The sequence below is a fragment of the Lipophrys pholis genome (assembly GCF_963383615.2).
Source record: "Lipophrys pholis genome assembly, chromosome: 19".
Classification (NCBI taxonomy): domain Eukaryota; kingdom Metazoa; phylum Chordata; class Actinopteri; order Blenniiformes; family Blenniidae; genus Lipophrys; species Lipophrys pholis.
In genome coordinates this window covers 3,907,153-3,921,925 of record NC_137647.1, presented here as the reverse complement: position 1 = coordinate 3,921,925, position 14,773 = coordinate 3,907,153, and the positions used below count along the sequence as shown (strand labels likewise).

The 14,773-nt window shown below is 46.3% G+C and overlaps 1 protein-coding gene across 1 annotated transcript; it reads right to left on the bottom strand.

The window, feature by feature from the left end:
• Positions 1 to 717: 717 nt before the first annotated feature.
• LOC308124284 (uncharacterized protein) lies at positions 718 to 14,109 on the bottom strand. Its single transcript, XM_080487207.1, has 14 exons — positions 13,548 to 14,109; positions 6,655 to 6,737; positions 6,264 to 6,420; positions 5,959 to 6,120; positions 5,637 to 5,762; positions 5,335 to 5,555; positions 5,120 to 5,179; positions 2,788 to 3,175; positions 2,413 to 2,495; positions 2,056 to 2,212; positions 1,745 to 1,906; positions 1,333 to 1,458; positions 1,030 to 1,250; positions 718 to 869 (listed from the first exon to the last, which is right to left on the bottom strand). The coding sequence occupies exons 1-14, from the start codon at positions 14,025 to 14,027 to the stop codon at positions 782 to 784; spliced, it is 2,514 nt and encodes an 837-aa protein (XP_080343333.1). The 5' UTR covers positions 14,028 to 14,109; the 3' UTR covers positions 718 to 781.
• Positions 14,110 to 14,773: the final 664 nt, after the last annotated feature.

The window sequence follows — 14,773 nt, the reverse complement described above, 5'->3', positions numbered from 1 at the left end:
GTGTCAATATGAGCGCGTCACTCCCGTCCTCCGGTCCCTACACTGGCTCCCCATCAAACAGCAACAAATCAACTATAAAATATGTCTCCTCACTCACCAATGCCTCCATGGTGCTGCCCCATCCTTCCTCACAGAGTCCCTAACCCCCCCCACACCACCAGCGGACAGCTCCGCAGTACATACAGTCTGAAACAAAGCTCCGCAGCATGGGGGCCAGGCCTTCCACACTGCGGCCCCCAGTCTCTGGGACACCCTCTCTGAACACCTCAGGCTTCCTCAGACAGTGGACTCTTTTAAAAAACATCGAAAGACATTTTTATTCAGACAGTCCTTTTTTAACATGTCTGTCAGATTCTTTAAAAATTGTGATTAATGGCCAAACAATGATTATGTTCAAAGATATTAAAAATATTTTTTATTTCTCTGAACGCATTAGTGATACACACTTTATTACTATTTATTTATGTTATGTCTTTGTTGAAGAAATATTTCAGGTAAATTCATCTTGCCTTGTACATCAGTCATGTTTCATGAAGACTTGTTGTGAATGGCTGGAGAATAATAATATATATATATGCCTTAACTGTAGTGATTGGCCTGGCCTTTTGAATTGTTTTCTTTGGACACAGCTGGTGTAGAAGGAGATGAGCTCTTACTGAGGTCAAGTTTTACAGAGAAGGAATGAGAACCTTGAGAAACACACGGACACAAACAGGTCAGTTCATCAGAAGCTTTTTATTCACATTCTGTGAATGGTTGGTGGCGTGTTTACTCCGGCTGCTCAGCTCTCGGTGACCACTTCGTCCTCGACCACCTCCTTGGTGACGATGATGACTTTGCGTGTGGAGGAAGTGGAGGAGGAAGAAGAGCTGCAACACAAACACACAAAAAAACGTTGATCTGAGTGAAAAATTGACATTTTTGGGGGGGATTTTCTGAAAAAGAGTGCAAATATGAGTTTTTGATATATTTCCTGGGTGTTTTCATGTTAGTTTGTAACTGTAGGAAGAAGCCCTGCAGCGCCCCCACCTGATCAGCTCTCCATCCAGCAGACGCCGGTACTCTGCGATCTCCAGCTCCAGCCGGGTCTTCAAGTCCAGCAGCACCTGGTACTCCTGCTGCTGGCGCTCCAGGTCAGCCCTCAGCTGAGCCAGCTGCTCCTCCAGGACCAACACCTGCCTCTGGTAACCCGCCAGCGCGACGGCGTAGCGGCCCTGCGTCTCAGCCAGCGTGTTTTCCAGGGAGGCTTTCTAAAAGGAGGGGACAGGAAGTGAGTCAGCGGGGGACAGGAAGTGAGGAGGGAAGGTGAGAGGAGGTGAGAGGAACACGTACCATGCTGAGCTGTGATTGGAGCTCGATCTCCAGACTCTGCAGCGTGCGTTTGACCTCTGTGATCTCCGAGCGAGACGTCTGCAGAGTCTCTGTGCTCACGGCGACCTCCTTACCGAGCTCCTCCGACTGAAACACAAGAAGAGTGCAAATGTCAGAAGCAATGAGAATCGACATATTAATTTTTAAAATTTTAAAAACCAAATAAAGACCAAAATATAATTTTCATGCTTGTAGATGAATCTGTACCATGTATTTGTATATGTTATATAGCCACCTATATGTAAGTATATACCTACCTATTATATATTTTTATAATCTATTTAAGTCGTGAGATATACCTGTATATAAATGTGTACTTTGAAATGCAGTGAAGTCATGTATACCTCCAATTGTGAGTTTATGACAGACTCACCTTAGCCTGGAACCAGACTTCCAGGTCTCTGCGGTTCTTGGCGGCGACGGTCTCGTAGTGATCTCTGATTTCGCTCATGACGACAGACAGGTCCTGCTGAGGTTTGGCGTCCACCTCCACGTTCACCTGTCCACTCATGTTGGCACGCAGAGCCAGGAGGTCCTGCAGGGGGCGCACACGTGTCAGTGGAGGCAACGTAGAGCCACAAAATCTCACTTCCAATACATTGCTTGCGTTATTTTGATCAAAAATCATGAAGTTTCCTGAGTGCGGCTAGTTAGCATTAGTATTTGTATTAGTGTGACACTCACCTCCTCATGGTTCCTCTTGAGCTGGATGAGCTCCTCCCTCAGTGACTCCACCTGCATCTCCAGGTCCGACCTGTTCAGTGTCAGTTCGTCCAGGACCCTCTTCAGTCCGGCGATGTCTCCCTCCACGCTCTGGCGCATGCCGAGCTCGTTCTCGAACCTGAAACAACGACTGGCAGTGAACGTCTCACCCAAACACACTGAGGCAGGAATAAACCTCAACAGGAAGTAGGACCTTCTTCTCTTTAATCAAGAGAGTGAATGGTAATCAAGGTTTTGAAGAACCACATCACCTCAAACAACTTAGCTGGCTTAACTTAGCATAAAGGATTTCTAACGGAAGACCAGTGGTGTACTCACTTCACTCTGAAGTCGTCGGCTGCCAGCTTGGCGTTGTCGATCGCCAGGTACAAACCTCCATTTGAGCATGTGGCATTCAAAATCTGAAACAAGAAGAACACTTGATGAGCTGTAGAAACCAGGCAGTCGGGCAAAAAGCTGCTGTTTGTCTCATTCTTAGAAAATCTGTGTTTGGAGCTTCTTCTTGTTTTGACATCACTTCCGGATGCTGACAGAGTTAAAGGGTGAAACAAGAGGCCTCGCCAAGCTGGATGAGCTGCGGGTGTGGTCGAGGATGCTTGCCATGTTTACCTATGATCTCATCAAGTTACAAACATACAAACGCTGGACTGAGGCCCTCTGAACCAGCTCCCAGAGCTCCGGACCCAGACTCACCTGGCCTTGCAGTTCTCCAATCATCACCATGAAGGCGGTGCAGTCGTGGCTCTGGGGTTTGGTCTTGCTCTCCAGGAACTGTCTGATCTTCAGCTCCAGGTCGGCGTTGGCGGCCTCCAGCTTGCGGACCTTCTCCAGGTAGGAGGCCAGGCGGTCGTTCAGGTTCTGCATGGCCATCTTCTTGTTGTCGGTGATGTCGATGGCGTCGGACAGCTCGAAGCCCTTTGCAGCTCCTCCAGCCGAGAAGGAGGAGGAGAAGCTCCTGGGGCCGCTGACACTGGAGATCTGAACACCCTTGCCCCCGGCGCCGCCGTACACGCTGGGTGCCCTCATGGAGCCGATGCGGCCGCCACTGGAGAAGGCCATGGAGCGCTGGAAGCTGGACATGCTGGAAGTGTGTGCCTACTCTGGATGGAGACAAATGCAGCAGTTGCTGGACGGAGCTGCTTTTATGTCTCCTAGAGAAAGGGGAGGGGTCGAGGTGCAGCCCCCTGCTGGCCCCGGGGTACCACGATACTACCGAGCCAGAAACAGCTGCAGGAATTTATGAGGCCAGGTCCTTCAGCCATAACTCCGTACATATTTACCTGAACTCCTTGATGCAGGCTCACCACCCCCCTAAAAAGATTCCTTCTGTCAGGTCCTGACAGGCCTGTTTTTGTTTGAGGCCTTGCAGTCTTGGTGCCCCCCCCCTCTATTGTGCAATCAAACAAAGAGGAGCTGAGTTTTCTGGTGGAGGTGGTCAAACAGGTTTACTGCAAGGGGGAGAGATGCTCCTCCTCATATTCAGGTGCCACGTCAGGAAAAAGGCCTCAATCATGGCAAAAGTATGTTGAAATACTTAAGCTAAAACAGTTTAAAAAGAAAAGTTTCAATACAGTTAAAACAAATGTCAAAAAGATTTCCAAAGGAGTGAATATGTTTGAATGAATTTCTAAGTTATATAAAGTGACAACATTCCTGAAAGGTTAACAAAGTCTGTAAAGTTTAAAGTTAAAGAAAACTTATTTCAACATACTTCCTCTAAAGTTAGCAACTTCTATGACGTCATCCGGTGTCTCTAAAGTGAGGGATTATATAGGAGATTACATGTGCAGAAGTATTTGAGGGAATTCATTATGCAGACATCAGGATGTGCAGCACAAGAACAACATGAATACCTGGTTGACAGTTTAGCTTTCGGATGATTGACGTTGTGTAAAGTCTATGTGTTTAGTGTCATTGTCTCAGTGAGTGAAGAGCAGACTGGAAAAACAGCCGCCTCCTTCTGAAGGAACAGACCTGAATGAGTCCTGAAACATGCACACATTCTTTAGTGCCACTTACAGAAATTTAAAAAAGATCGAGTGAAGACAAACGTCCTGTTGGGAGTTTATTTTTCACCTTCTGTCCTACGAGCAGCTGAAAGAAATCCGAGGTCACACAGTTTCACTGATTATCAGTTTCCTTCGCAGAAAACAGGCGTTAGAAGAATCCCTCAAAATACTCAACGTGGAAAGTATCAGGTTCTTAATATAAATATGACTAATTGCAAAACTCCATTATTGATTTTTTATAAATGTGTTTCATGTAAGTGAAGATACTATTATCCAGAATTGTATGGAATGAAATAATTAATCATTGTTCTGATTATCAACTTCATGCCGCCTCTGAAAAAAAAAAATTTATTTCCTTGTTTGCAGACGACTCTCCACTGTTCATCTGGGTTATGAGTAAGCTCGTCTTTATATGCTTTAGATAATGTTTGTACAGATGGAATAAAATGTTGTTTCTAAAATGAACTGTAGAGGTTGGAGATTGAATATGAAACATATTTATTTTTTCATGTAACACTGACTGTTAAAGTTCCTCTTTTACACCGATGACACTGTACTATCACAAAATACTCAGCTTTTCATGGATCTACAAACATAATGTATTCTACTTTTATTATGTTTCCAGAATAAATGTTTCAAGTAAATTTAACTTGCGTTATAGTGTATTTTAGCCATGTTAAACTTTTTAGCGTTCACAGAAGATTTGATGGTTTTTTAGTGGCGTATGTGATTTTGAAAATGACTGAACTCCAGGTAAAGAAATACATATGCCATAGCTCTGGTGATTAGCCCGGCCCTTTGTACTGTTATTTTTTGGACACAGCTGGTGTAGAAGGAGATGATCTCTATCTCATTTGAAGGTTTTCACCGAAGGAACAAGAAGTTTAAGAAACACACGGACACAAACAGGTCAGTTCATCAGAAGCTTTTTATTCACATTCTGTGAACGGTTGGTGACGTGTTTACGGACTGTTCATGGCGAGTTGACCCCTCAGCCCTTGGTGGAGACATTCTACTCATCAACCACCACCTCCTTGGTGACGATGATGACCTTGCGTGTGCTGGTGGTAGAAGAGCTGCAGCAACAAACAAACAAACTGGTTCACACTCACATTCTGACTCTATATTATTGAAGTGTCTGTTTTAGATGTGGATATGGATTTATGATGTAAGTCCTCTGTGTTTTCATGTCAGTTTGTAAGTCTAGGAAGAAGCCCTGCGGCACACCCACCTGGTCAGCTCTCCATCCAGCAGACGCCGGTACTCTGCGATCTCCAGCTCCAGCCGGGTCTTCATGTCCAGCAGCACCTGGTACTCCTGCTGCTGGCGCTCCAGGTCGGCCCTCAGCTGAGCCAGCTGCTCCTCCAGGGCCAACACCTGCCTCTGGTAACCCGCCAGCGCGGAGGCGTAGCGGCCCTGCGTCTCAGCCAGCGTGTTTTCCAGGGAGGCTTTCTAAAAGGAGGGGACAGGAAGTGAGTCAGCGGGGGACCGGAAGTGAGGAGGAAGGTGAGAGGAGGTGAGAGGAACACGTACCATGCTGAGCTGTGATTGGAGCTCGATCTCCAGACTCTGCAGCGTGCGTTTGACCTCTGTGATCTCCGAGCGAGACGTCTGCAGAGTCTCTGTGCTCACGGCGGCCTCCTTACTGAGCTCCTCCGACTGAAACGCAAGAAGAGTGCAAATGTAAGAAGCAATGAGAATCAACAGGTACGCCGACGACACCCTGCTACCTGATAGAAGTCAATGCTTTAATATATACCTAGTTTATGTTACTATGTATTTTTTGCTGCTGTGATCTGATCTTTTTTTACCCATTTTCATCCTGAAGTCCAGATAGAGTTCATATGGGACTCACCTTAGCCTGGAACCAGACTTCCAGGTCTCTGCGGTTCTTGGCAGCGACAGTCTCGTAGTGATCTCTGATTTCGCTCATGACGACAGACAGGTCCTGCTGAGGTTTGGCGTCCACCTCCACATTCACCTGTCCACTCATGTTGGCACGCAGAGCCAGGAGGTCCTGCAGGGGGCGCACTCGTGTCAGTGGAGGCAACGTAGAGGCACAAAATCTAACTTCCAATACATTGTTTGAGCTGTTTTAATCTACAGGCACAATGTTTCTTGAGTGTGGTTATTTAGCGTTAGCATTGGTGTGACGCTCACCTCCTCATGGTTCCTCTTGAGCTGGATGAGCTCCTCCCTCAGCGACTCCACCTGCATCTCCAGGTCCGACCTGCCCAGTGTCAGTTCGTCTAGGACCCTCTTCAGTCCTGCGATGTCTCCCTCCACGCTCTGGCGCATGCCGAGCTCGTTCTCGTATCTGAAACAACGACCAGCAGTGAACATCTCACCCAAAACAAAGGCCAATGAGAGACTAATTTACCAGAAATAAACATCTGCTTTGATCAAGAATTATAATAATAATATATAAAATGTATTTGTCTCAATGGATTACTAAATATTACATACTCATGTTCTCTCGATGTTTACTTTTCCAAATCATTATTGAGAAAATGTTTATAATTTATTAGGTCAAACTTTTTGATGTACTCACTTCACTCTGAAGTCGTCGGCTGCCAGCTTAGCGTTGTCGATTGCCAGGTACAAACTTCCATTCGAACGTGTGGCACTGAAGATCTGAAGCCAGAAGAGTAAGAATTGATGATATGTACCAAACAGGAAGTAGGATGAGGAGATGCTGTTTGTCTCATTTGGAGAAAACCTCAGTTTTGGACCTACTACCTGTTCTAACATCACTTCCTGTTCTATTAAACAAGAGGCATCGGCGAGCTGCGGGTGTGGCCGCTTGCTATCTTTACCCATGATCTCATCGAGTTACAAACATACAAACGCTGGACTGAGGCCCTCTGAACCAGCTCCCAGAGCTCCGGACCCAGACTCACCTGGCCTTGCAGTTCTCCAATCATCACCATGAAGGCGGTGCAGTCGTGGCTCTGGGGTTTGGTCTTGCTGTCCAGGAACTGTCTGATCTTCAGCTCCAGGTCAGCGTTGGCGGCCTCCAGCTTGCGGACCTTCTCCAGGTAGGAGGCCAGGCGGTCGTTCAGGTTCTGCATGGCCATCTTCTTGTTGTCGGTGATGTCGATGGCGTCGGACAGCTCGAAGCCCTTTGCAGCTCCTCCAGCGGAGAAGGAGGAGGAGAAGCTCCTGGGGCCGCTGACACTGGAGATCTGAACACCCTTGCCCCCGGCACCGCCGTACACGCTGGGTGCCCTCATGGAGCCGATTCGGCTGCCACTGGAAAAGGCCATGGAGCGCTGGAAGCTGGACATGCTGGAAGTGTGTGCCGACTCTGGATGGAGACGAATGCAGCAGCTGCTGGATGGAGTTTTCTTTATGGCTCTTTGAGGAAGGGGGAGGGGTCGAGATGCAGCCCTGCTTAGCCTCAGGGTACCTGGACGCCACCAAGCCAGTAACACTTGTAGGAGTTCATCAGGCTAGATCCTTCAGCCATGACTCTGCACATATTTACTTGAAGTCCTTCAGACTGATGCAGTGTCAACCCCCCAACCCAAAACAAATTCCTGCTGTCAGGTCTGGACCGGCCTGTTTTTTTGTGTGTTTGAGGCCCTGCAGGCTTCTGTGCCCCTCTGCTCTTATTGTGCAACCAAACCAATGAAAGTTGACTTTCTGATGGAGTTGGACAAACAGGTTTCCTGAGAGGAGAGAGAGGGGCAACTCTTTATTTTCAGGTCCCAAAGCTGTCATGTTGGAGGTGGAGGAGCAGCTTCAGCATGGGGTGGAGGGTTGCCAAGTACCACGATCGTGCCCCGAATATACTCTGTCTGTCCCTCCCCCACTTTGGCTGCAGGTCCTTCATTAGGGCCACTACTAACCCTCCATGTCCCCATAAACCACCATGTCCAAGTCGTCCACGTCTCCTTCTTGCAGACCCACTCCTCTCACAGTGACATCCCGTCCCTGCTCTAACAACTCCATGGACTAGGTTACCAAACTCAACCCGTCAGGGTGGAAAACCATCATTTTAATGGATCATTTTTCTAAGATGGTCCACTGCCCAAACTCACCTTGGCCAAGGACCCAGTTGAATTTGTCCTGGGAGGGAATTCCACCTCCTCATTACTTTGAGTTCTGTCCTGCCTTCTGGCGATCACCCTCAGACCAAAGTCCAGTCTGAATGCTTTAATCAGGTCCTCGACATGGGCCTCCACTGCCTATTTGGCCACAACCCAACATCCTGGGTCAGGAAAATAAATTGGGTGGGGTCTGCACACAAAGGTCCTCCCTCTACATGTACTGGGTTTTCACCCTTCATATGTGTTAAGGGTTTCCAGCCCCCACTGTTTCCTGTCATGGAAGTGGGAAGTTTGGTAACCCCTGGTATAGAGGTGCCACCAGGGATGGCTCACTGTCTTCCATAACTTCCTCCAAGCAGCAGCCCCCAAAACAAGGTACACACGGACCATCGCCACACTGTAGGTGGAGGGAGGCGGTTGTGACACTCAGACAGGAAGAAAGAAAGGTGAAGCGGCCTGCTGGAGGGTGTCACGACCCACTATTGGGGCCATTATTGCCTCTTATCAAAGGCAGGAATTCTTGACACAATGTTTACTTTTGAACATTATTAATCTCTGCGATGCACAAGAAACTGATTGTTTCATTAGAAGCTGAAAAGTCATTTCACTGTGTTCAATGCCCTTATTTTAGGATCCATTCTGTCAACAGCCGAGCCCAACCCTACCTCACTGAGCGGACTCAGGCTCATACTCCCACTCGTTCTCTTGGGTCAGCTGATCAGCTGCTCCTGAGAGCGTCGAAAAGCAAGCATAAGCTGAGAGGGGAGTCCCCCTTTGCAGTCATTGCCCCGAAGCTGTGGAATGACTTGCCCCTGCCCATCAGACAGGCCCCTTCCCTGGCTGTTTTTAAGACACGCATTAAAACCCACCTTTTCTCTTTGGCCTTCGAAACCATGTGAGCTGTTGACTTTTTTTTGTATGGCTTTTAATGATCTTTTAAATGTCTTTTATACTACTAATGATTTTCCATCCATCCATCCATCCATCCATCCATCCATCCATCCATCCATCCATCCATCCATCCATCCATCCATCCATCCATCCATCCATTTTCTCCCGCTTATCCGTTTTCGAGTCGCGGGGGTGGCAGTCTGAGCACTGTCACCCAGATCACATTGCACCGATTAAGAACCTTTCCTGCGGGTGGTGAGCCCACGGGAAGACTCATTTGTTTTAACTGCATTTGTTTTACTGTATTGGCTGTATCCTTTATCTATTTTATGTAAATGTGTGAACCATGGATTTTTACATCTTATTTATTCTTTGAACTGCACTTTGGTCCACTGTGGTGTCTTTTAATGTGTTTAGAAATAAAGTTGAATTGGATTGGATTGCATTGAATTGGATTGGATTGGATTGGATTGGATTTTATTGGATTGGATTGAATAACTTTATTATCACCTTAATCATTATCAGCCAATGTCAGTGAAGATTTGTTATCAGCTCCTACAGGGATACATTGTGCAAAACAACAATGTAATAAATGTCAAGATTAGAGATTCACCACCAGGGGGCGAGAGAGGTGAGTCCGCTTTAACTTACTGAGGTGAAGTCAGTTATAGCCCTTCCTCACTTGACAGAAGAGTTTTCCTCACTGAACACCTTAGCGCTGCCCCCTCAGCCCTGTCCTTTTCGCCCTTGCCATGGAACCCTTGGCTGAGGCCAGAAGACAAGACCCAACAATTGGTGACATAAATGTGGGCGGAGCCCAGCACAAGATTTTACCTTATGCAGATGATGCCTTGCTGTACGTATCAATGCTTCTGACCCCTGTTCTACAACATGTTGATGTTATTAGTCTGTTTGGATCCTAAGTAAATGATTAAGAGAGAGTATGGAGTGATAAGATATTTAAATTTCTGTTTTAAGCTAGTTTAAGTTTTGTATTTTTCTTTTGTGTTTAAATTATGTGGGTTTAGTTACTTTCCTGTTTGTTGTTCTAGTTTTCTGAATAAGAGAAGTTGCTCTGTAAACTTTGGTTTGTGCTTGGTAAATACAGTCATCATGATGATGAAGTGAAATGTATAATTTGTAATTGTAGTCCGCGGTTGCGGTAATTATCTGTAACCTTATGGTTAACCGAAGCTGAAACTGATAATTATGATGATGAGTTTCCTTTGATCTCTATCAATGATTGATGGATTTACTTCAGATCCAACATGTTTAATGAGCAGAAGTGTAAAGTTAAACAGTTTATAAAAACTAACCAATCAGCCCAATATGGACCATTTAAAGATAGAGCAGGGACGGTTACTTCATTGTGTTTTTGTCTAAATAGTTTTATTTTCCACACAAAGAATTTTACTAACTCTGGTAGATATCGGATTATTCAGGAAAACAAATATGATGTATAACCAAGATAACTTTGTTGTAATAATAATTGTGTTTATAAAGTGTTACAAGAGCAGTTTATTTATTTCCAAGTAATACTTTTAAGTCCTGTGGGCTGTTTTAAGTAAACATGTTAATTTCAACTCATTCATTGTCTATTTAGATGGACTCATACATTTCCACAAATAGCTTTATTTCTTAATTCAGATTTTTTTTTTTTACTTGATTGAACCCCTTTTTTGTTTTTCCACCATCTTTATTGGATGAACTGCAGCCTTTTGCTGAACAAAAGACAAAACAGACAGTGTTTTATTTTGAAGCACCACTGCAGACTTTTATTGAGTGATGGGTCTGTCTGGGAGCGCCCCCTGTTGGAACTCACTAGGACTCGATGGTCTCCGTGGACGAGCTCACCACCTTTCCGTCCACCACCTCCTCGATGATCACGATCTGCTTCTTGGTGGTGGTGGAGGTGGAGCTGGAGGACAGGCCGGAGGAAGCGCTGGACACCATGGAGGAGGAGGAGGTGGAGATGCTGCAGGAGGATCGAGAGCCACGAGTCAGAGGGATTAAATTGTACTAAACACATCAGAAAAAAGAATCGTTTCTTATTGACTTAAAAGCCAAAAAGTCTTGAAATCACAAATTAAAGTTTTTTACATATTTCATTGTTTTTGTACTTTGTGAATAAATGAGACTATAATAATAAACATTATTATTGTGTTATTGATGTATCTGTAGATGCTATTAGCCAGAATAATCCAGCATAGAATAACAAAGCATTTTTCTGAATTTTCAACCTCATGTCACTGCTGAGGCGGCTCCTTTTGACTCCTTGTATGCAGACGACTTTCCAGTGTTCATGTACGTTATATGAGAAATTATCCTAGAAGGGTAATCGTATTATAGATGGAAAGTTCAGATTTTCTTAAGTGAACTGTACAGTTTGGTGATTAAACATGTACCCTATATCTTATTTTTCATGCGTGACATATGTCAGTTAAATGTCCTCTTTAACACCGATGACACTCTACTATTTGAAAATATTTAGCCTTCAATCGATAAATATATTCTATACTTGTGTATGAATTGTTATTACAGACAAAATGATCAGTTTGAAATTTGAAAGGTAAGAAATATGGAGTTAACACAGAAACCAAGTTTGATTTTATTTCAATCAGTATGTTGATTCATCGCCACCTTATTTCAAAGATGAATGAGAGTTTAAACTTTGAATCACTGACATTATCATTATATATCCAATTTTTTTTTCAGAGTTTGATGCTTAGATAAACTAGATAATGAAATGAATGTGTTTCTATGTATTTTTGTATAATCAGTTTCTGGGAAGCCTCACCCTCCCTCTCCTTCCAGAAGTCTCCTGTACTCGGCAATCTCCATCTCCAACCGGGTCTTGATGTCCAGCAGCATTTGGTACTCCTGCGACTGATTCTCTATGCTGGCCTTCAACTGCAAGAGCTGCTCCTCCAGCATGGTGACCTGGTTCTGGTAGCCTGCCAGCATCATGGCGTAGCGGCTCTGCGTGTCGGCCAGTGAACCTTCCAGCCCGGCTTTCTGCAGGAGAGAGGAGCAACTCAGTGTTTCACGAGGCCACGGACACGCGTGGAGGGGAAGTGCCTGCTATGTGAGCCGAACAAACCATGCTGAGCTGTGACTGCAGCTCGATCTCCAGGCCCTGCAGCACCCGCTTCAGGTCCGTCAGTTCTGATTTGCTGGTCTGTATGGTTTCTGTGTTGACTGCCACTTCTTTGTTGAGCGCTTCTGACTGTGTGGAGACAAAACCACCGCATGGTCACTGAACACTGTATTTTCAGACAGACAAATACTTCGCAGTATGTTATCTAAATATCTTTCTTTGTTAATGCAAAGCTAGATAAGAAGCCTTCCTGAAGCTATCATTAATTTCTTTAGTTGTTTCTATTCTGATAGCTTTGACTGTTACTCAGATATTTAACAGGACATTAAAACTCCAGGTGGTGCTATAAATAAAGTGAGGGGGATTCCTTCTCTGGGGAACATGCACACCACTGTAACTTGTTCGTGCTAATTACTTCTGGACCATCACAAGTGTCTCTGACCTTCTGCTGGAACCAGGTCTCCCATTGTTTGCGGTTCTTATCGGCGAGCCCCTCGTAGTACTCCCTTATCTCCGCCATGATGGCGTTGAGGTCGACCTGTGGAGTGGCGTCCACCTCCACGTTCACTTGTCCAGTCATCTGTGTCCTCATGGCCAGCAGCTCCTGCAGGAGGAGGAGTTGGTTCAGACACCATCCACCAATCGGAAAAACCTTCACCTGAAGCCACGCCCACCTCCTCGTGGTTCTTCTTGAGGAAGATCAGCTCCTCCTTCAGGCCTTCGATCTGCATCTCCAGGTCGGTCCTGGCCAGCGTCAGCTCGTCCAGGACCCTCCTGAGCCCGGCGATGTCGCTCTCCACCGACAGACGCATGGCCAGCTCGTTCTCGTACCTGCAGGGGGCAACATGATGGCCACAAACCCGTCACTTCACCAGATCAATGGGGACTATGAAGGACGTTGATGGAAAGATAGATTGATAGATAGTCTTGCTTCAGATTCCTGTCCTGCAGACACTGAACATGAACTCAACAGGATGCTGAATAGTTACTATAAATTCATCTTAAAACAAAAACAAAGGTAGACCCAATGTTAAACCCTGGGGAACTCCACAACTATGTTAATGATGCTATGATCTAATAAACTCTTTTAGAAATATACTTTGCAGATGATTTACTCCTGTGTTTCATGAGTCATAAATAAGATCTCACGGTAATGCTCAGTAATGCTTGGTTCACTCACTTCAGTCTGAAGTCGTCAGCAGCCAGCTTAGCGTTGTCGATGGCCAGGTAGATCCCACCGTTGATTCTGGTGGCATCTTGAATCTGGACGGCAAATGAGAACAAAGGTTAGAAAGTTTACAAACTCTGAAGATCTGTTGTGTGGACGAGAACATCAGTGAAATGTCTTGTGTCTGTTGGACCTTCATAACCTGTAAAAGCCTTCATGGACGGAGGCGTTCCTACCTTCCCCTGCAGGTCTGCGATGGTGATGAAGTAGGCGCTGTAGTCTCTGGCGGATGGCGATGTCTTGCTCTCCAGGAACTGTCGGATCTTCAGCTCCAGCTCAGAGTTGGCCGTCTCCAGCAAGCGCACCTTCTCCAGGTAGGTGGCCAGACGGTTGTTGAGGTTCTGCATGGTGGCCTTCTCATTGACGGTGACATCCATGCTGCCGCCGCCACCACCACCACCGCCGCCGCCGCCACCACCACCGAATGCGAGCATGGCTGCACCGCCACCGCCACCACCGCCGCCACCTCCACCGCCTGATCCAAAGCTGCTGTAACTGTAGCTGGATCCACTACCTCCACCTCCGCCAAAGCTACTACGGCCGCCGCCGTACATGCCAGCAGAGGATATGCGAGGCGAAGAGGAGTAGGATATCATGGACTGAGAAGACCGACCTCCTCCACCTCCTCCATACATCCTGCCTGAGAAGGAGCTCATGATGCTGTGCTAGGGAGAAGAAGGCTGTGGTCCTGCTACAGCTGCAGAGGAAAGAGTGAGCAGCTCCACGAGAGGAGGATTCTTTATAGAGATGGAGGGCACAGAGAGGAGGAGGAGGAGGAAGAGGAGGAGGAGGAGGGGGCAAGATGGCGAGCTTGTGCCAAGCCCGGGAGGAGACACCTGCCCTGCTTTCACAGGTTTGGGTGTGTCTTAGAAATGTGGAATCCAGCTTTTATCTGCGTAATTACAGAGCTTCGTCACGCCAGGTCTTGCTGAGGCGCTGCAGGGTTCATCACACCTTCACCTCACCACAACCTCCAACCCTACATGGATCACACTGCAGCCCCCCTGCAGTGAGGGGCAGCACACTGTCAATGTGACACCCCCCCATCACCTTATCAACATGAAAACATGAACCACTGGTTTTAGTCTGTGAGTGGAAACACACATACAGAGGGAGAACGTGCAAACAAATTCAGACAAATCATCCATGAGGCAAACCACTAAACCACCTGAGTGCATAGGTAGTTTTATATTGTGTAAAGAATAAAGAGAGAGAATGGCTGAGGCTCGATGAGTTTCCACTCCTTTTCAAGGATGTTGTCACGTAAATGTGTCTGTGTGTTTCAATGAATGTCCAGGTCAACACACACACATCAGTGCACCGGTGTGTTTGTGCACTGTGATGGTCTTCGCTGGTGGCACCGCACGGCAGCGGTCGGTTCTGTTGTCTCACAGCATAAAGT